Source organism: Corylus avellana, chromosome ca7, assembly GCF_901000735.1.
Source record: "Corylus avellana chromosome ca7, CavTom2PMs-1.0".
NCBI lineage: Eukaryota > Viridiplantae > Streptophyta > Magnoliopsida > Fagales > Betulaceae > Corylus > Corylus avellana.
The window spans coordinates 7,181,207-7,204,924 of record NC_081547.1 but is presented as its reverse complement, the minus strand read 5'-3'; the positions used below and the strand labels follow the sequence as shown (position 1 = coordinate 7,204,924).

Below are 23,718 nucleotides of genomic sequence, written 5' to 3'. Positions count from 1 at the left end.
ACTACCAAAACAATGTTAATGTCTCCCTTAAGGCTAGGAAAAAGATAAAAATGCTTTTATATATTTCTCAATAAGACATAAAATAAGACAAAAAATATTATTATAAATTCGAAAAAAAAAATTTTAAAAAATTAAGTTTAAAAAAAGAAATTTCAATTTTTTTAAAAACAAATTTTTTTTTTAAACGGAAATTTTTATTTAAAGAAAAACTATTTTTTTTTTCAAGGTTTTTTCTAGAAGTTTTAGTATTTTTGTATTTATTTTATTAAGGGTAGTTTCGTCATTGGGGGGAGGACATTGACAATAGTTTAGTAGTTTGGGGGGACATTGTCACAATTGAAAATTTATGGGACATTATCAATTAGGTGGTAGTTTGAAAGGAGTATGTGGACATAATCAGCTACGACTATGCTATGTAGAGTTGAGACCATTATGAAGCGGAGTTCAAAGTTTATCGGTTCAAATATTATTCGTCTTCTTGGTTAAACTTTACACTTATTCATGCCCACACAATAATTTTTCGAATCAAGTTGAGTCGAGTCTGAAGATGGAGCCGGCCCTCATTATTTAGGAGGGCGGCGTCGGCAATGGCGGACCGGGTGGCCCAGTGTCTTCGTTTGGAATTGCCCTGTAATTTTCTTTGAAACAAAGATTTGAGACGCCTCCTTCTACCATTTTGTTGGCTTCCTTAGTTGCCTCAACAAGTGTACGATGAGAGGACAAAGATGTGTGGTGATGGAGGAAAGTAAAGGGCACTACCATTCCACCACATACGACCCATGCCACTTGCTCAAAATGAAAAACTAGTTGGATTTGGATGGGTCTAAATCCTCATGGTTTCACCATTCTTACTTTAAAGAAGTTGGATTTTATTTTAGGCCTGTAAAGCGACGGACAAGTGCCTTTTCAGCAGTCCATCTGCTAAGGGGTGGTGGATTTCCACTGGCCCCTTCTTTTTCAAAGAAAAGCTCTTGACTTTGAACGTGCATATTGATCACTTCATTTCTCTTTGATGCCAACATGCATGTCAAAGCATTTAACCATGTTTACGGAAACAGAAATGTTACGTTAATATTATAATACTCATCAGCTTTGTTCATAAATAAATAAGAGTATATATATGAGCATTGTCACATCAGCCCAATAAAATAGATCATGTGATCAGACGAAGATGTAATGTATAGTGTTACTCTTAACTACACTTTTATCGCACCGCTATTTCATTTTTTTTTTTTTTTAGGTAATGTTATATACTACATTCTTATTCCACACATATCCTGTTGAATTAATGTGACAATGCTTATTGGCCCCTTTTTTTTTATATTAATAATGGATGATCGAACCGTTAATAGGCACTACCATATCAGCTCAGTAAAATATTAGTGTGGAATTCAACATTATTTATTTTTTAACAAAAACTAATTTAAAAGCTGATTGACAACACTAAACCAACAAAACGAGAATAATAATAAAATAATGGGGAAAGTCTACATACCACTCTCAAATTACTACATAATTGACAATGTTCCTCCCAAACTTTCAATTGCGACAATGTATCTCCCAAACTACCAAAACATTGTCAATGTCCCCCTCAATGATGAAACTACCCTTAGTAATATTAAAAAAAAAAAAAACAAACAAACAAAAACAAAAAATACTAAAATTTTTGAAAAAACCTAAAATGAAAAAAAAAATTAAAAATTTTCGATTTTTTTTTTATAAAAAATGAAAACTTTTCGTTTTTTTTTTTTTTAAAGAAAATGTTTTCTTTTATAACTTTTAAATAAAAATTTCCGTTTTAAAAAAAATTTTCGTTTAAAAAAAATTTCGTTTTTTAAAACATATTTTAAAAAAAAATAAAAAATGTTTTTTTTAAATAAAAATGTCCGTTTAGAAAAAAAAAATCGTTTTTTTTTTTAAATTAAAATTTTTTCCTTTTTTTTTTTTTTTTTGAATTTTAGGGGTTTTTTTGTCATATTGAGAAATATATAGGAGCATTTTAATTTTTTTTGTTAGCTTTGGGGGGAATATTGACAATGTTTTGGTAGTTTGGAGGTGGGTACATTGTCGCAATTAAAAATTTGGAGAGAACATTGTCAATTAAGTGGTAGTTTGAGGGGAGTATGTAGACTTTATCCTAAAATAAAAGTGTGATGAGTACTGAGTAACCCGCACTTAAAAATTAAAAATGCATGTGGATCATGCTTTAAATTTGATCACACAAAATTTGACTAAACTTGGATTATCAGGTGGTCGGTGGTCCATTCAATTATGAACATGCACATTATGTTTTTACTTTCGGTTTCTTGTCTTACCCTACAATAACAGTACCCTCCCAAAAAATAAGAAGAAAAAAAAAAAAAAAAACATATTTGAGCCACAATATTATATATGTTTTAAATTTTAAACAGAAAACGGTAACCTCCCCCAGATAATACGTTCCATTACAAAACATTTTTTATTTTTTATTTTATCATTTTGTGATTTATTTTTATTTTCGTGGATGATATATATGTATACCAAAGTTTGGTTGGACCACCACGATGTCACATAATAGAGCATGGATGATTTCATGTAGCTCATGATCATGTTAAAGATATATATATATTTTTGCAACACACGAATTAAGAAAGTAAGTAGCTATAGGCTACCTAGCTAGAGGCTAGAGGCTAGAGGCTAGAGGGCATCTTCACATGTTACGTTATGATCATGCTGCTAGCTATCACGTGTATGAATACTCACTAGATCTCCTTAATTGTGCAGTGAATTAAGTCAATCATACATTTGTGGGAAATCGCATTTTTGGTCCTGCTTATATGGTTTTCTTTTTTAAGTGCAACATAATTAAACGAATTACAAACAACAAGAACAGCAATAAAAATCAGAAAACAAAATAACTAGCACATCGGTACTCCTCATTACTCTAAAGGGAGACCGTAAAAGTGAAAGCCGAGCAGGAATGCAGCCAGTAATGACCGCAGCCTATGATGGATATTACTATCGGGAGTACTACTAACAAGATAACTCCATATGACTTAGCTCTTGACTAGCTTTCGAAGAGACTTGAGAGACTAAGAGAAATATGGATAATGGTTGTGAAATCTCCTTATGGGACGGTAAGTTTGAAGCCTAACCGGATTGGGTTGCGTTGAAGCTAATCTGAAATACCAACAGACCCATAATAATGGTGCCACGTGTAGGTTACAAACACCAAGGAGACGAGTGTGGTACCCCCGTTGGGACCAAAGCCATAGGGTGGAAGAAAGCATGCATGCTAGTGAAGGTGGAGAGGAGTGGCACGGATGACAACGATGAATGGATGGATGTAGATCCAATCTTCAAAACTCCAAGCAAAATGACAAAAAATAAAAAAGCAATAAAGGATAGGTACCACTCTAAGAAGGTTAGTGGTGGTAAAATCAAGATGGGGGGAGGGGAGGAGGTTCGTTCCTCTCCCTATTAAGGAGCGAAGATGAGTGAGTTTTGAGAGAAAACTTGTTTCATAAGTTTTCTTTCAGAGGCAATACCAAAGTATATCCCACAAGAGTTTCTTTTTCTTCTGCCTATGTGGTTTTAGACTTCAATATATGGTAATTAATGTTGTGTTTGAATAAATAATTCTAAAATAACAAAATTTAAATTGATGAAAATTTCATTATGTGATGTATATATTTTTAAGAGTTTCTTTTTCTTTTATATATAGAATCTCAAAAACCCACTCTTCCTCTCCCATAGCTTATTATACTCACCGACACGAAAGTGATTGTTGAGGTTATCTCACATCGATTGTGGAAGAAGCTGGTGGTCAATTTATAAGTGTGAGAGAAAGCATCACCTTTTGAGCTAGCTTTTGGGGTTGAAAGAGACTCAAGACCACCTAACACTGGTATCAGAGCCCACGTTCAACCAACAAGTCTTAGCCTAATAGTCCACGAAAGAAACGGGTTATCTCTGCTTCGACCCAAGGCTCAATGTGTGAGAAGGAGATTGTTGAGGTTATCCCATATTGGTTGTGAAAATGACTAGTGGTCACTTTATAAGTGTGAGGGAAAATCTCACCTCTTGAGCGAGCTTTTAGGGTTGAGAGAGACCCAAGACCACCTAACAATAATCACATGTAAGTACAACTCAAACTAGATCACCAACTTTAAAAGTTACCTTGCACTTGTAGTGTTCGTACTGTGCTTTGTATACTTGAGTATGTAGTACTATTCTTAGACCAGTTGTAAGCAAACTATGCCTATGGTGGAGCTAGATCCCATTGCTTTAGCTTATTCTCCACTAAACTCCTTAAAATTTTTTTCAAACTTCGATTTGACCATTTGTTTGGGGGTTGGTATGCATCTTTTCCCACAAACTCTATCAAAACTGACTCAAGAATTTAGTATCTTAGTCCGATGTAATGGATCATGGGAATCCATGCATGCGAACAATTTCTCAAAAAAAAAAAAAAAAAAGGTGAGCAAACTCGGGTGGTATCTATTGCTTTCTAGCAAGCTACAAAGTGGGTCATCTTGAAAAATTGATCCATTATGCTCCAATGAGTGCAAGGTAGCCCTAGACTACTAGTACAAAATCGAGGCTAAAGTCAAGCCAAGGGTTTTGGGCACTGACAATGGAGTGTATAAACCAGTATTGGTGAGGGATCCATTCAACCTCTGGCAAATATAACAGTACTCCAAGTAACGAGCCACGCGCGTCACTTGTCCGAATCAACAACAGTAGTCACTTTTTTTTTTTTTTTTTCTTTCTTTCTTTCTATTTAAATAAGGGAAAGCGAGTTGTATGAGATTGAACAACCATATAGGGGTGGGCACCCCAACAACAATGCCCAAATAAAAAATGCAGTACAAATACAATAACAGTAACAAAGTGTAGGAAATTGTTTTATTCATGATCCAAGAACCATAAACAAGTCAGGCTGCACGACTCACACAAAGCGGTGACAAATGGCAAAAGAATATAGTGACGAGTCTCAAGCAGTAAAAGCAACAACCACCGCTAAGCGATTCTTGCAAAAATGGTACTGCAGTAAACTGGATCAGCGGCATTGAAGGACGAACACTCGCGACAAAAAAACTCCTCCACAAGATTAAACCACTTATGTAGTAAAATGGATAAGAGGCATTGAAGGCAGGTGGTTACTAAATCGTGGCTAGGGGTAGTTTGTGGGTGGTTCGCAGCCACCCCAACTACTCTTTCACTTTTTTTATTTTTTTTTTCTAAAAAAGAAAAACATTTTTTATGGATTAATAATTATAAGTAGTAAATTTATTTTTTCAAGGGTCAAAACTATGGTAGTTTGGAAAACTTGAGTCAAATATGGTTTTTTCATCCAAACAAATAATCAACGTTAACAGACATTTAATAAATTAAAAAAAAAAAAAAAAAAAAAACACAAGGTTTGAGAATAATTTTCTGTCTACTTTTCATTATTTAATCACTCGTAAAATAGCGTAATTTACGATTACGATTGGTGGAGATAGATCCCTTATTGATATGGAGTTCTACTGTTCTACTGCAATAGGGACCTACAACTACATTATTGCAATAATGTAGTGCTACATATTAACTAAAATACTCTAACTTAGACTCTGACTTACATAGATAACTATGATTACCATGGAATGCCCTTATTTAATAAAATTTTACTCTAAAATACATAACTTCTAACTTATCTCTACATTACTTCTGTAACAAGCTATCAACCGACTTTTGATCGGCTGCTTCTGTTCTTCACTTTTAAGCATGCAGTTGAACATGAAATCCCAACTTAACCATTAAACCTAGACTCACAGCCAACTTAGTTTTGATACTAAATTACCCAATATAAAACCGAACAATTACACTATAATTGCATTAGTCTTAATTTATTCTAGTAAAATGGAGCAAATATAATGGGGCTTGTTATGATCTTGTTGAAAAGTTGAAAGAAAGACGTGTCAACAGTCCAAGAGAAACCAAAAAAGACTAATGCATTGTTTGAAGTTGGGGACCACAACATTAATGTAGTTGAATAATGTTCAAGCTATAGCCTATACTTGAACCCTTTCACAATTAGACCCGATCAAAAAAACAAAACATGTTTTGACAAAAGAGGCCCATGAAAGCTTGAAACCTGTAAAGCAAGGCTAAAAGAAAAAGATAAAAAAGTATGGGCTAGCTAGGCCGTAATCTCCATTACAGCTTGGCATATATATATATATATATACATGTAAGATACACTAATGCTAGTGGTATAATTTTTGCAGCGAAAAGCAAGAAAAGAGAGAAAATAAACATGAATGAGGGAGGTAGCTAATAGCTATGTGTAGGGTGTCATATTTTGAAGAGGAAAGCGACTTAACAGCCAGACAGGCACAACTGTTTCTCAGTGCACAGTGTGGTGGCACACAGGATACTATTAGTATGGGGTTAACTTTATTGAAGGATAAAAACTGAGATGAAGTGTTGGATCTGAATAGTAGTGAGTATGCTTGCTGCTCCAAATGCAGCACCCCAGTACTGCTCACCCATAAATTTCATAAAGGAATTCTTTGGGTAATCACGCCCCCATTGAATCAAGTTCCCTGCTTGATTTTCTTGTGTCCCCCTTCCCTTACATAAAGGCCCCACTATGAAGAATATACCACTCTCTATACATTTTCCAATTTATTATTTAATCCTCAACTACAACTATGGCCACCAAGTCCTAGATTGTTGCCTATATACCATCATTAGGAAAGGGATGCCTTTATGCATTTGTCTATCTTATCATATATTCTTTTTCAAGAATCCTTAACCGAGGAATATATATATATATATATACCAGAGCTCATGTGAGATCACGTGTTCAGACAATCCAAAATTTATTTAGATAAGTGAGTTTTTTGACGTCATCCCGATTCAAATCAAAAAGTGAGTAGATGGTGAGACAGTTCAAAATTTACTTAGACGATGGATGGAGTGAATTTTTTTATTTATTTTTATTTTTTACAAGAATCTCGATTCAAAGAAAAAAGTGGCTTAGTGAGAGTATCAAGAAGGTGACTATTTATAGTACAGTACTATTATTACAACAGTGAGATGGTAAACAAATGTAGTATTAAAATGGAAGGGGACATGACTATTTATTCATGTGGCCGGCATTGTGAAGAGATGATATTGGTATCAGAGTAGAGGGAGAGAGAGAGAGAGAGAGAGAGAGAGAGAGAGAGAGAGAAGGGGACAAAAGGCCAGCACAAGAATTATGAAGCAGGATAATGTCCAACTGGATCGGGTGTCTGGTTATGCATGCAAGCGTCTGGTTGGATTGTCTCTAAGATGTGGTCCTGGCCAGTGGCCATAGCCCTGTGGCTTTACCAATTACTGTATAATACCAAAAAGATAAGTAATTTATTACGCTAAAATAGCCTTGTTATATCAAAGGGAGTGCATCAGCTGCTCTCATCTGATCTTAAATGATGAAAGAGGGACAGAGGTCCCCAATAGCCCTTCTCGTAATTAATAGCCTTGCTTTAAGGAGAGGCCGGTGGCAATTCTCTCCAGTTAAAATGAAATATCTAGTTAATTATAGTGGAGGGATATTTTTATCTTTACACTTTTTGATGAGACAAAAATACGCTTCACTATAACTAACTGGATATTCTCCGGTTCAAATGAATCGGAGAGGATCCTAATTCGCCGCGATACACCTCTTCTTGATCAGCACTTAAATTTTGATATTTGCTCATCAGAATGTTACCAATTGCTTGTGTGTTGATAAGATTATATACTTGCGTATATATATTATATATAATAAATGAATGGGGAGCTCATAAATAACCCATTGCAGACATCTCATTCACATGCTAGCTTTTGCCAGTTTTGCTTTCAATCACAGCATGGGCTATGCCTTTATCCTTGTACTTCCCATTACTTTGGTCCTGGGGATGCACTGTGCTGGATGGCTAGGATCCACTCATCCCATCCCTGACTGTCATGTTCTTCAATTTTTGGCCTTTGTCCCAACCTGCTCATGCCTGCCTTGGATTTCTTTTCAAGTTTTTGTCTTTGTGCAAATACTTTGCTATCATATGCCTTCATTTACACGTATTTTGTCTTCAACTGATCTTTCCCTTTCATGTTATAACTTATTTATCATTTTATGCTGTAGATCTTACTAGTTACTGCACTTTGAAACAAGAAAAAAAGAAAGTGCTAGTTACTACACGTTAAAGGCATATGAAAAGAGCTAATTATTAGCCTAGCTAACTTGTCTGTCGGCGTATCTATAATGCTAGAAGTCCCTCAAATAATGATATGGCTCTTAAAATTACTATTGAGCTTGTGATTGATCATTATTAATTTTTGATCAATTGATAATTTTAAAAGCCACCTCATTTTTTGAGAGATACAAGAAGGATTTCTAGAATTACTCATCAATGAGTCTTTGTTTGTAACAACCCCAGTCACTTGTCAATAAAACTATTAAACTACCATATAGGTGAGCTCGGATAGGGCCAACTTAGGTGTGACATGTGACCAATTAAATTCAGGAGTTAGCTCGATCTAGTGAAGCCAATAGGAGACGATGGAAGACGTCGTACACAATGAGAATCGTTGTTGGAGGTAGCGGCTGATAGGTAACCCAGATCTTCCTTGCACGTACATGCAGCACGTGTGCTGATCACCCACTTGGGCCGATTATCTAATATGGTACCTCGGATCTAATTCACGTGTGTACGTAGTGCGTGTTTGTAAAAATTTATGAGGTTAATAAAATATGGAGAGGAACGGTAGAAGCAAAGAGAGAGAGAGAGAATATACAATAAATTTTGAGATGATTTCGTGTTAGACCTACGTCTACCACATCTAATTGTGCTAAAGGTTATATCTTGTTCTTATTGACTTAATTCTTGTTTACGATACAAATGTTTCTATTTATATATATAAAATAAAATAAAATGAAAATGTAGTATGCGAGATAATACAAATATGATTAATTGTTTACAATCAAACCTAAATTGAGAATATAAAAAATGTATTATTAACCTAATATGAAAAACATATATTCTAACAAAAACTATATTGTCTATCCTAGAAAGGACAAGATAATTGAGAAGAGATTTTTTTTTTTATTTTATTTTAAAAAAAAAAGGATTTCTTTGATCAAATATATATAAAATTGAAACTTTCCTAGTAATTAGGAGTCCATGAGCCAATCTCAAACTTTTCAAACCCATGTGGTTTTTTGGTCTTCAGTCTCATTAATTATTTGTCATTACAGCCACAACAATTTTAATCTCCTGAATTCTCCAAACATTGCATTAAATCCATTACAATTAGTTGGTAAGAAATTAAGGCCTAGCCTGGACATTATATATATATAAAACATTTTGTGATTCCAAAAGTATATATATAGATATATATAAATTTAAGATGAGCCTTGAAAATGTTCAAACAAGCTAGTGATGGCGGTTGTTAGCCCTTTAAAGGTTGGGAGTTGCAAGTGGTGTAAGGAAATTAATTATACCTGGCATGACTATATATCATACGTACACGTACACTTACACTTACTTTGATATTTACAGTGGAGAGCTTGGTTTTGGTACAATATATATATATATAGTAGCACGGTAGAATGTTTTAGAATTGTTACTATTATTAATTATTTCTTATTTTACATGAAACAAACCCATTCAATACAGACTTCATCGAAGGGAGACACATCAAGAAAGGGCGATATTTTCTAGCTACTTAATTAAGAAATGAGAATTAGAATGGTCCTATGAACATTATAATTATATAAAATAAAAAAATAAAAATGTCAAACTTCTTGCATACGTGACTCTTCTAGGATACTAGTCTCTCTTTTTCTTTTTCTTTTTCTTTTTTTTTCTTTTTTTCCTCCGGTAATAAGACAATAGTCATGAAGATTTATTTATTTTTTTTAAAAAAAAAACACAATCCTAGAATGCTCGATCAATACTTGTAGGCTCTATCTTTCAAAAAAAAAAAAAAATACTTGTAGGCTCTAGCTAGACAAGGCATAAAACACGAATAACCAATGGATATATGGGTTTTATCCCGTCATTAGTGGACGTTTATTAATTTGAACACGCGTCGGCTACCACAACGTCCACATGCAACATTAACATACTCTTCTTTTTTAAAATAAAACAGAATTTGAAAAAGAAAAAGAATAAGGAAAGATGTTAAAATATAATCAAGTGATTAATTTTTTTTTTTTTTTAATTTAATTAAGTTTTTAAGACAAGTGATGATTTAACCATAAGTATTGACCCTACTTCCATAATTTATCGCTAATGACGTAGTTGAGGTCAAATTCAGTTCACGGACATTTGCAAAACAAGTGGGGACAATCAAAGATTCGCTAAAGCTTGCACCCATAAAAACTCTTAGATTGTATAATACTTAAAAAAGGAGATTTATGGCATGTTTGGAATTGTGTTTGAGGAGTTTAAAAATGCTTTTAACACTCAAAAAATCTGTTTGAAGAAAAAATTACTCGTTTGGTAAAAAAATTAAAAGCGTTTTTAATGATCCAAAAACTTGAAAATGACAAAAAAAAAAAAAAACACTTTTGACAAATTATAGAGTAGTTATTCTCAGTGCTACAATATTCCTAGTATTCTTTTAGTGAGAGTTATTGTATTTATTTAAGCCGATGGTTATACTGATCATGTGTTTGGGTTTTTCCTTCTACTCGAGTCGTATAGTTTGTTCTCTATTTTTGTGCCTACCAAACACACCCTTTAAAATAAAAAATAAAAAATCCATCCGGTTAAATATTGAAATTCCACATTTTGGAGAGCAAATATATATATATATATATATATATATATATATGGGTTCATTGTAGCGTCTCGAAAGCAAAACGTGTGAAATGTTTTGTTCAATATAGTGGAGAACCGGATTTCCCATGTGATGTTCAACCAAACTATTTATTAGTCTTGACTCTTGGGCGGTTGATGACTCACATTACCCGACCAATTTGCTTTTTATCATATTTTTATTAAAAAAATAATAATAATCTTGATAGTATTATCAAGTAGTCCAAGAAGTATGTACTAGAGTAAGAATTCAAATCTCCGTAATAAAGAATCTCTATATATGCCTAATTAGTATTAGTTACTTTAAATTTTTATTGATGTTCAAGTAGGGCTAGATTAAACTATAGCTTAGTTGGACTTGAGGGAGCATATGTAATTTTTACTATTTAAGTCCATCTTGTGCAGCTCCTATCGGATAAATGCTATTATGATCACGTCCAAATATAGTAGTCACAATTAGTCTTCCCGGACAACCATTTTTCTCATTAAAAAAGAAAGAAAAAAAAAAAAAGGTTAAATGTGTGTTGAAATACACAAATAAATAAAAATGATGTGATTACAAGGAATCTTTAGCACTAGAAGGAAGGGAAAAGGAGGCGCGTGCAGGTCGGTCAGTTTCATCCTCTTAATAGTTAGCTTTCCCCACTAGCAGGACCAGCACACAATCAATGACACCAAAAGTCAAAAAACTCAGAACCTAACTACCTACAACCCTAGAACATCAACATGCCATCTCTCTCTCTCTCTCTCTCTTTCCAACTGGCCTATATATATATATATATATATATATATATATATATATATAAAGAAATAAAAAAAAAGTAAATAAATCACTGCGCTGCAAAATTACCACAATTGAAGAAATTCCCTCTAGAAGAGGTGGGTCTGAGAGAAGTAGTACCCAGAAAAAATGAAAAGGACAATCTCACATGACCCAAAATTAACCGCATCCTCCATTCCCCCCGCTACGTACAAACTTTCTCTTTCCACTACTCTTGAAACAATAAGCAAAATGGAGGAAATAATGAGGTAACTAGCTAGCTACCTCTCTCTCTCTCTCTCTCTCTCTCTCTACATATACGCTTAAATTAGGTCAATAATAGCAACAACTTGACCTTGTTGATTCGTCCATGGCTTGTCTTGTTTAGGGTTCACGGTTTCTTGGTCAAAGAAGAAGGCACCGACCCTTGTTCTGTCTACTCATCATCATATCTGGGAGGACATTAATCTTTACATCAAGAAACAAGTTTTTGCAGGTGAGCTTCTAAAAATACCTATTTCCACCAATTGTAATTTTGTTTGCTCTAGGGTTAATTAAAATCATGGAGTTTGTGCGGGAACAAAAAGGGTTTTCTGACAAACAAGAAGAAGAAGAAGAAGAAGAAGAAGAAGAAGATCATCAGCTCCATCTTCTTCCTTGCTCTTATTCTTCTTCTTCTTCCGATAAGTACTCCCAAGGCTTTCTTCCTCCCACCCAGATGTTGTTCAGATCCCATGATCAAGCAGCTGCACCAGCAGAAGCTCTCGATTTCAACGGCAACCTACAGCTCATGGATTTCTCGCTACCAAATATTAATGCTTATAATTATGATGAAGCTGGCGGCGCTGCTGTGGTTGTTGATCAGAGAGAGCATATGTTTGATAAGGTTGTGACTCCGAGTGATGTAGGGAAGCTCAACCGCCTCGTCATCCCGAAGCAGCACGCTGAGAAGTACTTCCCCCTTGCCTCCTCCAGCTCCTCCTCCTCGTCGGCCGCGGCCACCGAGAATGGGCTGCTGCTGACCTTCGAAGATCGCAATGGCAAGTCATGGCGGTTCAGATACTCTTACTGGAACAGCAGCCAGAGCTATGTGATGACCAAAGGGTGGAGCCGCTTCGTCAAGGAGAAGAAGCTCGACGCCGGCGACATCGTCTCGTTTGAGCGCGGCGTCGGGGAGTTCGGTAAAAACCGTTTGTACATCGACTGGAGGCGCCGGCCAATCGATGCACTGAATCCCATATTGAAGCTGCCAAATCAGCCACCGTTTCCTCGATGGGCTACCAGACTCTATTCCCTGCCCCCCTCTTCTGTGTCGATGTCTGTGTCGGTGCCACGACACCACCCCCATCATCCTAATTATCATCATCCTTATTATCATCATCATCCAACGGCCCCACATGATCGAATTGTAGCAGTTCCACAATTAGCCCATCAAGATGATCATGACCACCATGTTCCCGCCGTCCACCGTGGCAAAACGGTTGCCAAACGCCTCAGGCTATTCGGTGTAAACATGGAATGTAGCATACCAGAAGAGCCAGATGTCAAAACGGCACCGCTCTCGCCTTATTTCCCTCCTCCCCAATTAAGGCTACGCAACAACAACAACACCGCCGCCACCGCACTGCCGACAATTCCAACCGACTTTTCAAAGAAAGGAAAAAGTTCATTTGACTTTCCCTGATCAGTGCAATATTCAGAGAGAAAGAAAGAAGGAACACAGTGAATCACGAGGCTTGCATTTCTCGACCCATGTAATTTGCTTGGAGATCATTGAATCTAGAAAAAACAAAAAAGAAGGATTAATTGAAAGAGATTGGAGATAATCATCTGAAGCTTCCATTTTTCAGCTGTAAAGTTGAAATCTTTCAATTGGGTATTATACAAAATACAAAAATATCAATCCAATTAAGCATCTTCCTATATATATTTGTTAGGGTTATATATATATATATATATAACCAGTGTCTCTCTTTTTCTCTTTGTTGTTTGTATAATACTATTCCTGGTTTAATGCTCTTGCTGTTGCCGCTGCTGCTTAGTTAGGCACGCTTTGCAGTGATGCGCCGAAAGTCGTTGCAGCAGTACTGTAGAAAGGTAGTATCTGTATTTTTGTTCGTACTTTTGGTTAGATTTATATTTATTTATTGTAATTTGAGTAATTAATTACCCTTGTTTTTACCTTGGTGATTCAGCAGATAGCTGCATTGTTATATATCTAGCTAGCTTGGGGGACGTCTATATATATGGGCACAAAAGATCCTTCATATTGAAATAAAAGTGTGGATTTTCCTCAAATAATGTAAGGCTCGTATCCTGAGACTTCAGTACTGGTACTCTATCTATTAGAATTTGGCAAGAGTTTATTATATATCTTTCAAAATCCAATTGTGTTATATATGTTGATCGATCTGAGTATGTGTATTGAGATTCAAGTAGGTCACATTAATTAACGTACACCATATATATGTTTGTGTTAATTAAGCATGAGAAAATAGAACTATACTCTTCATGACTAATTAATATGGGTTTCCTTCTCATTCTGGATAAGACATTATGCAATAAGAAAGGTTAATTTGGTTCTTTTTCTACATGTATGATTTTTTTTTTTTTTTTTTTTCAATTCAAGAAGCTTGATTTGATTGATTAGTTTTGTTGAAAATTGGAGAAACTCACACACTAAGAGAGAGAGAGAGAGAGCAAGAATGGAAAGGAAACAAAAACAAAAACTTGTAGCTGTAGAGGTCTGTGAGTCTTTTTAATGATCAAAATGACTTACTTGCTTACATATTTATAGACTACATGAGAATCCTTATAGCTTCCAACATTAGGCTTATTCATTTTCATAAATTCTAATTAAATCTCACGTGTAGCATAAATTTCATGTTCCCTGATCTAAGTAATTCTAAATACTCATATTTCATCTCACTCATGCATCATTGGGATGATGGGCACGATGACATCAACTCAATGGTATAAGAGTATGATAGAAGACGAGTATATATATAGCATTTCTCATCTCGATCCATGCATGTAACTCCCACATATGGAATGAATCTCATGTAATTCCCACGTACTTGAAAAACTAAAACACAAACTCGTCAAGACGCTAAATATAACTTAATTGCTTACAAGAATATCTAAAACTTAGAAACTATTAAAATTAAGTTTATTATTTAACATTGTTAACCCAATAAAAAGTCGTGATATTAATTTGTAGCGATGTGTTACAAAGACAGACAAAGGGTTTATATTGTCTATTTTCATGAGCAACCATATTCATATTCTTCTTAATTTCTTCTATATATTTTATCTTCATTAATCCAAGATTTGATCTTATGCTCTCATCTTAGATATTGGATATAGGTATAAAGTCTATTAGAACCTATTTCCTTGTATCACATGATCAGAATCCTCAAGATCTTTTTACCTTATTTAACCAACTTAATTGTTAAGAAATTTCATTGAAATAACATGTAATTAAGATGATGCGTTTATAACGTGGGAAAAGGATTCTAGCTAGAAGCAAGCAGTACTAATTAATAGAATGGAATGTGAAACAAAAGAAGGGTTTAAAGAAAGTATATATATATATATATATACATGTGGGAAGCCCAAAAACAAACCTAATGCAAAATAGTACTGCCACTATAATTAAACAGTAAGCTTAAATAACACATACAAAGAAGCAAAATGTGATGGATTCCACCTATATATATATATATATATATATATATATATATAAAAGTGACAATTTCTGAAAGTTTTGCAAATATTTTTGGGGGAGAAGGAACAATATTCACCAACTAGTTATATATTGAGAACCAAGAAGAGTAGATAATTAGCTACATGCAGCCCTCAATTAACTTATTTAAGTAGAGGATGCTTCATTATTGGGAAACAAGAACAGCTAAATAAAAAAAGAAAGAAAGAAAACTCATGAAAATGAGAAAATGCCAAAAATGTTCTTATTTCTCATTGTGTTTCAATGATGAGGATCTTTTTAATACTGCTTTTCTTGCTGGCAGCTGGTTCTCAGGTAGGGGAAATGTTTCCTTTAACAATGGTTTCTAGATTTGTCTACTGTTCAGATGAGAAAATTAAAGAAAATTTATTATAAGCAACAGTGGCATTCGTAAGCTGAAAAATGTACTGCACACAATTACTCCACTGATGCTTGCTTAATTTAACAGTGCAAAGGCAGTACTGTCATACTAAGTTGTCTTGTCAATCATCTCATGCATATATATCTTACACATAATGACCATCCAATGCTACCCAAATTAGTATTTTGACATGGAGAAATCATTTATTGAATCCCAAAAAACTTATCAATATTTTTGTTCAAGGCATTGGACATCATCGATCTCTCTACAGGCTAGGGAAATTTCAGGTCAAATTAATGGATTAACTCATTCAGCTATATTGGTCAATTTGTTGTTCTATTTACCAACAACCATCTAATTAAGAAATTAAGAAAAATAAAGAAATTATGAGGTTGATGATCCAAATTTCTAAACAAGATTATTGCATGCACCAGTAATTGGCAACGACTTTACATTATCAGATCATGCCATAAATTAACATGATTTTATGAAGTTTTTCCTCCCTCTAATTGCATTCAAGGGTGCTTTGCATTGAAAGCTAATATTGATCGAAGGGTTTTTCACTTCAAGTTGGGTTTTAGCTAAAATTCTTTTGCTTGATGCTACTGAAATATTAATGAGCTATTTCTTTGGATTAAATAGTACACTGTGTTTATATCATCATGCTCCGGAATAGGATCAGAAATGGAGGGGATCTATTTTAAGATTACGATTTTGTCTTGTACGTGAAATATTGATGATGATTTATTTTACTATTAAAATTTTATTTTGTTGCATTTAAACATGGCACCTAGAGCTATCTTGTATTCTAGCTTGCTGACATATTTTTTCACCTAGAGCTGTCCAGATTCATTAGGTTAACAAGACCAGATGTGATCTCTTATTGATTCAATTGATCCATACCTTGATATAATAGGTAAATAATAGAAGAAAACATGTATGAGATAACAGATGAATACTATAATGCGATGTGACAAAATTTTTCTTCAAACTGGGTTGAAAGAAATTTCTTCAACCTATTTTATAAAAATAACACACGTTCTCTACATGTCATGTGAAGCACATGCTTTTTTTAACTGCAATGACAGAGTTGGAAGAAATTTTATTTAAAAAGCATATGATTCTCACATGTAGATGACATATGTAATTTTTATAGAATAGGTTGGAGGAAATTTCTTCCAACCTATTCTATAAAAATGACACGCGTCCTTTACATGTGAGAAGCACATGCTTTTTTTTAATTGCAATGACAGAGTTGGAAGAAATTTTATTTAAAAAACATGTGATTTTCACGTGTAGATGACACATGTAATTTTTATAGAATAGGTTGAAGGAATTTCCTCCAACTCAATTTGGAGGAAAACTCTATCCAATTATATGTTAATTAGCATATATATGGGGTTCCTGATCCCTTATTTTTATTGATTACGGTGTAATCTCCACTTTCAAATCCTCTATATTTTATATACAACAAAACAAAATCTTAACATGTAGCCTTTTCCCTTATTCAATTAAAAAACAAAAAAAAAACAAAAAACAAAATCTTAACCGTAAATCATAATTTTCATTTGACGTGAAATGAAGGATCCTATTTCACTTCATGTCAGGATTCTCTCAATTTCAAGTGAAATGAAGAGCGTCCAATTTTTTGGTCCAAATCAAATTTCATAGATCCAATTATGGTGTATATGTTACCCCATGGTCATTAATATATTGTCATGTCGTTTAAAATTTTAAATGATGTGATACCATTATATGCAACAAAACAAAATCTTAACTATAAAATAAATCATCTAAACCTCAATTGAAATGGAGAGAATCCTTGTCGATGGTATCATTATTGCATGTATTATAATTAACGTTTTATAATCATTAACACATTCACAAAATTCCTACCCTCAAAGGCTCAAGCTGCACACACACACACGTACATGCATGAAGCATAAATAAAAGCCATTTTTATTTTTATTTTTATTTTATCAATACCATAAATTTTGTAAACGAGTTGAAGTTTTAGTTTAATGGTAGTCCTGGTCTCCTTCTGATACTTGTGCATTAATTTGAGCCAATTGATGAACTTAAACCCAATATCTCAATGGTACGTTGTCATGGACATATACCATTGAACAAATCATATCTTACATAATATTATATATCTAATTAGGTTAATTTAGGCTTGCGATTTCAAAAAGTTCTATTTAGAAATAACGATTTTAAAATATGCGATTTTAAAATATGATTTTTAAAAATGTAGTTAAATATTTAGCAAAATCGCAATTTGACCTTTAAAATTGTAATTTAGCTTTTAAAATTGTGCTCTTTTAAAAAAGCACCACATTGCCTATGATCGCCTAAACGATCAAATTTTTTGTAATTTGATTTAAAATTACACTTTTTGTCTACGAAATTACAATGCCAAACGTACACACCCGAATTTGTCTTATTACTTTCTTTGTCAATATACATTGAAGGAATGCTAGCTACTTAATTTTATAATTAATAAGAAACATTTTATTAGACTATTAGTGGTGAGAGACTGGAGTGAGATTACAAATAAATAAGGAATAATATAAGAAACTCGATCCTATTGCTTATGCTGGCATAGATTAGAGGTTCTTCTATTATTGGAGAGAGAGAATGTCTAAGAAAAAGAGATAACTGGTGGGTATATATATAGTGGTCCAATTATGTAGGATCAACTTTTCTTGGAAAAGCTTGAATTGTTTCGTAAGCTTCTTTCTTTTATGATGTGGGTTGGATTTTTTCTATTGCTTTTGGGCATATAGTATCCTTTTTGCCCAAGGGCATATTCATTTCAAAAAAATTATAAAAAAAAAAAAAATAAATAAAAATACAGCTTAACAAGGCATACAAAATAGTTAATTAGAATCATCAAAAACAGAAATTTGAAGTTCAACCCATGGATTATTTAGGGTTGGTAGAGGCCAAGTACTTCCCATATTGTATTTTTTAAAATAAAGAAGGAAAAATAGAATTATATTCGATTGAGTTCAATTGGGTTTTTTTTTTGAAATTAATAGAGCAATTTTAAAAATAACAAAGTTCAATTGGATTTGGGGTATTAAATTCACATTGAAGTCTCCAAATAATGCAAGAGGATGGATATATAAGAAAAAACATATCAATTTGTAGTTTTCGATTCAATGTTACTATGTTAGTCATTGTCATTATAGACAACATTACGAAAAAAAAGTATCATGTCGACGAAAAGTAAAATGGATTCATAATTGTTATATTTTTACATCATCCTTTGATTTCTAATCGCAACATGCAAATTCTATTACCGAGATATAGTAACTATTTTCAATCATAGGTAAAAAAGAAATATATATATATAACCTCTAAACTTTCATCCAATTGTGATTTAATTTATGTGTTTCTAATTTTAAGAATAAATTCAAAGGTTTTATTCAAATTTCAAATAGGTTCTCCTATCATTTTAAATCAACATGGGCCGAGGGGTGGCTCAACCACCAATGGCCAAAGGGGGTGGCCTAGTCACCCTCAAATGGCCAAAGGGGTGGCTACGGGTAGTGGTGGATACCAAGGGGGGCGGGCAGAGGCACCTACCCCTCCAAAAATTTGTGAATTTTTTTTTTTCTAAGGGTATTTTTTTAGTTTTCTAGACCCTAACCCCTACTTCTCATTCTCCCGGCCTGCCCCTACTCTTTTTCTTCTGCCCCACTAATACGAATTCCTAGATCCGCCAGCCACACTAAATTATTGTTATTATTATTATTTTGGTTTATTTAATTTGGGGTATTTTTGAAATTCTCTCAATAAATAAGGAGAAATTTTGGAAAGTAAGAGAAAAAAAGCACGTACCTCGCACGTGAACAATTTTTCGTCAAAGTAGATGAAAATTGCTTACGGATATGTCATATTGCGAATTTTTGATACTTTGTTGGGACATATTGTCAATTTTTAAACATTTGAAACTAAATTGAAAAATTGGGTGAAACTTTGAAGGATAAAGTGTAATTTTTCCTAAAATAAATTATGTGATAAATGAATATAAAGCATAACATTACTCTTTTAAAAACGATCTAGGCAAGACTTAATTGTAATTGGTACACTAGTTCCATGCATGGTAGAGCTTCTTCCATCATTTAATTAATTAATCAGAGGCTCTTCTTTTTCTTTAGTTTCCTACAACTTTTTTCCTTGGCAATTACGTTGATCATGAAAGTTGGGGATCTAGAGAATAATACCCCACCCTTTTTTGTGATCAGTAGGACCAAGAATATTGCATCTGTTTTCCAATTTCCTTTGACTTTTGAAGTCAATTAAGCATGATTTAGTAGACCAAATTTCAACTTGAAGGACCAATCTTGTAAAGCCTTTCTTTTGAACCGTATATTAGCTTGCAATAAGATATATAGCATATTCCTAGAAAGGAGAAAGGAGAAGTTGCATTCACCTACTCGACTTTGGTAGCAAAAAGAAAGAATATTAGACTGCTCCCAAAGAAAAAAAAAAAAAAAAGCCTTCTTTTTTCCTCTCAATCAACTCAATTTGAATTATGAGTCACTAGATGAAGCAAAGTTGTTAGAAATTTCTTAATAAAACCAAAAAGTGAAGTTGAAATCTTGGTACGATTTGAGTGGAAAGTAGGGTTAGACCATTTTTGATACGGTCTGCGAATTGAATACAAAATTAGCAAGTTATGATTAATGGGTCTGACTTTTTTAATTAAACTAATAAAATTATGATTAATATATATAGTTTTATACTCATATTTCGGTACAATTTGAATCTGACACGCAAACACAAATCATCGACCTCAATAAAAAGCAAAAGAAAGCTGATAAGACTCGCACTAAAAAAGAGATCATAAACTTGATAATAATATATGTCCAAGGAAAAGTAAGTCAATTTTTTTTTTCTTTCTATTCAACTTAGGGAAAAAGGACAAAGAGAAGTTACAAAGAATGTGGGTCTTGAAAATTGACTTTATGATCCCTTTTTTTTTTTTTTTAAGAAGTGTTGAAAATTGACCATTTAGTCATGAAAAAAAAAAGGATTAGTTGAAAATTGAGCACTAAATTATAATTAAGTATGTGGGTTATTGAGCACTAAATTACCCTTCAAATACTTTTTTAGAAAAAAAAAAATATAAATAAATAAAACACCTCAAATGTTTCCCTATTCATGCAATATATAGTTAGAGCCTAATATGTCACGATCATTACTTGTCAAAAACCCACAAGAAAAAAAGAAAAAGGTAAGGGTAATTTTTGTCAAGCACTCCTGATTAGGCAAATATCATCCACATAATCCTATTTTCAAACCAAAAAATTCATCATTTGAGATTTTGTAATCCATATAAAAGATACACTTTATACACGAAGGAATAAATCAAGGGCATATTAGTCATGTCAGAAATATATATTTTTTCGATGAATATATAAGAAAGATTTATTAAATATTTGTTCATATATTATTTTTCTAATTATTCTACTAATTAATGGCTTAAAGCGAGCACAAAGAACCAGGAGCACCCGAATCCACAAGATGATTTTGATCTTTAAAATCGTTTTTTTTTTTTTTTTTTTTTCAAGGAGATTTTTTTTAATGTATTTGAATTTTTATGAGTAACTCACTAAAAAAAAAGAAAAAGAAATTATAATTAGTAAAGCAGGTGCCAGGGGTAGATATTCGAGGATAACAAATGAAAAAGAGAAACGCAGCCCAATGTCCATCACCATTCACCACCAACCCCAGTTGCGTTGGTCCCACAGAGTAAGATCGGATGGGATGATAAAAATATTCGCTCATCGTGAATAAATATAATCCGACGGTCCACCACGTCTGGCCATTTTGACTTTTGAACGAGTTGCCGCTTTTCTTCCTTTCCACTCTAAAATTTCCGCTGGATTCCAATTCCACGACTAAAAGTAGGAAACAACTGGATGGGGATCCCATACAATGCCATATTGCATGGGTGCAAAAACCTCTCTTTTATTATTATTATTTTCCTTTTTCCTGATCATTTATTTGAAGTGAGTTGTTCAAATTATGACAAATAAAAAAATGATGATGTTAAGGGAGTTGTGACTAGGGCTGCACGGGTCGAGGCAGGCCGAATATTGCTAATTTATGACACTTGCCCTGCACCATGCGGGTTTGAAAATTGTACCATGTCACTCGGCTACATTTGATTTTATCCACTGGGTATCGGATATGCGGGCGCGGGTGAGAATGGTGCGGGTTGGGCGGTGTAGGTTCGGGTATTTATATATTTTGGTTTTGTTATATGTGTGAATCGTGTTAATCAAAAAAAAAAGAAGAAGACCTAAATCAAAGTTTGTCATGAAGCTGTGAGAGAGAGAGAGAGAGAGAGAGAGAATGAAAGAAACAAACCTTGTGATTGGAGCTTCGTCTAGTACTGGGCACGGCGCAGAGTGAGCCTGAGGGAGAGGGAGGCGTGACTCGTGAGAGAATTGAGAGAGTCTGGGAGACGTGAGAGTCTGAGAGAATTGAGGGAGATGGAGATATTTTGGGTTATTAGGTTTAGGTTAAAGCGGGACAGCGCGGGTAGCCGCCGCCCAAAATTTTATCTTCCCAAAACCTGTCCCGCCCCCATGGGTTGGAAGAAATCCAACCCGTTTTTACAAGAAAAAAAACCAAATCCGGGCTGATTGGGGCAGGTTTGCGGGTTGGGCTGATTTTTGCCTACCCTTAATTGTGACATCCCACATTGCATGTGTGTGAAAAAGATGATTTTTATATATGGAATATGCTCTCTCTAAATGACATGAGGTATTTTTGTGGTAAACCCAATATTAAAACCGTGAGGGCTTGACCCAAAGCGGACAATAACATATCATTTAGGGTGGGGTGTTACAGATGATATCAGAGCTACCTAGTAATGCCAAGTCATGTGGTACAGAAACATTGTATGACGAGGACGTCAAGAAAATTTAAGAGGAGGAGTTTGTAACACCTCGGTCCCATATTGGGAAGATAGGAAAAGGACCACATAAAGTGCATGGTTTATAAAGATAATCATGGGTGCTAAGTCCCACATTGTTTAGTTACAAGGTGAAACTGAGCTTTATAATAAATTTTAAGAAAATTCTAAATTGACTAGTCCTTTTAGAGTAATGACATGGATGTGGCTAGTACTTTTCTCTAGTCCCACATTGCCTATAATCCATTATAAAACCCAGTTTCATGACCGAAGTGTTACAGGAGTAGTTGTTGGTGGCTGAATTACCAAAAATAGATGATTTAACTAATCACCAAAAATGGTGCGGCCACTTCACTGGGATGATTTGACCACTCTCTTTGAGCTGGTTCAACTGTGTGCGTACTACTTACTTTGGATGACTTGGCCACCAACACCACTCTTTTTTTATTTTTATTTTTTTTATTTTTTTATTTATTGTCATAATTTATTGCATGGGATTTCAATCCCCTTTGTGGAGCTGTGCAAGTGGGCTTTCAAATAGTGGTCACGTTTGTGTTAGTTGTTTCAAGATTGAGATGGGATCTAATACCTTTTTTGCAACAACAAAGTAAAAACCAAAAAAGTGGTTATTATGGGCGGCTGAATCATCCCAAGTGCTTGGAGTAGTGCAACTACTCTCAAATTCGAAACACTTCTAAGTACTTGGGAGTTTTACGATTACTCTAGAACTAGCCGGATAGATGAACCACTCCAAAGAGCTTTGGGGGTGATTTAACCATAGCTAAGCTAGCTAAAAATGGTAGATAGAACCATACCAAAAACTCAGCCAATAAATACCCCCAACAACTTTTTTTTTTTTTTAAATTTTTAGTTAGTCGTTATCAATTATCATACCATTTATTTAAGATAAAAAAAAATGCAACACATTCACAACTCTTGAGTAACTATTTTTTGACCTGATAAATATCATCAAATTCAAAATTTAATAATAATTTATCTAAACTTTATAAAAAATAAAAAAAAAATTGTGCAGGAGAGATGAGGGTGAGAATGACTTTTTACTATTTAGCATTTATTTTAAAATAAACGCTCACAAAAAAGGCG

General features: G+C 33.9%; 1 protein-coding gene across 4 annotated transcripts; it reads left to right on the top strand.

Moving 5' to 3' along the window:
- The first annotated feature begins 11,706 nt into the window (after positions 1-11,706).
- On the top strand, positions 11,707-13,962 carry LOC132186905 (B3 domain-containing protein Os03g0120900-like). Of its 4 annotated transcripts, none has more exons than XM_059601020.1 (3): positions 11,707-11,843; positions 11,963-13,671; positions 13,773-13,962. In XM_059601020.1, the coding sequence occupies exon 2, from the start codon at positions 12,137-12,139 to the stop codon at positions 13,256-13,258; it is 1,122 nt and encodes a 373-aa protein (XP_059457003.1). In that variant the 5' UTR covers positions 11,707-11,843; positions 11,963-12,136; the 3' UTR covers positions 13,259-13,671; positions 13,773-13,962. The 4 variants fall into 4 exon arrangements, with proteins under 4 accessions (XP_059457003.1, XP_059457005.1, XP_059457002.1 ...); XM_059601022.1 differs by lacking the exon at positions 11,707-11,843 and having other exon boundaries at positions 11,862-12,070; positions 12,162-13,671; XM_059601019.1 differs by lacking the exon at positions 11,707-11,843 and having other exon boundaries at positions 11,862-13,671.
- The last annotated feature ends 9,756 nt before the right edge of the window (positions 13,963-23,718 follow it).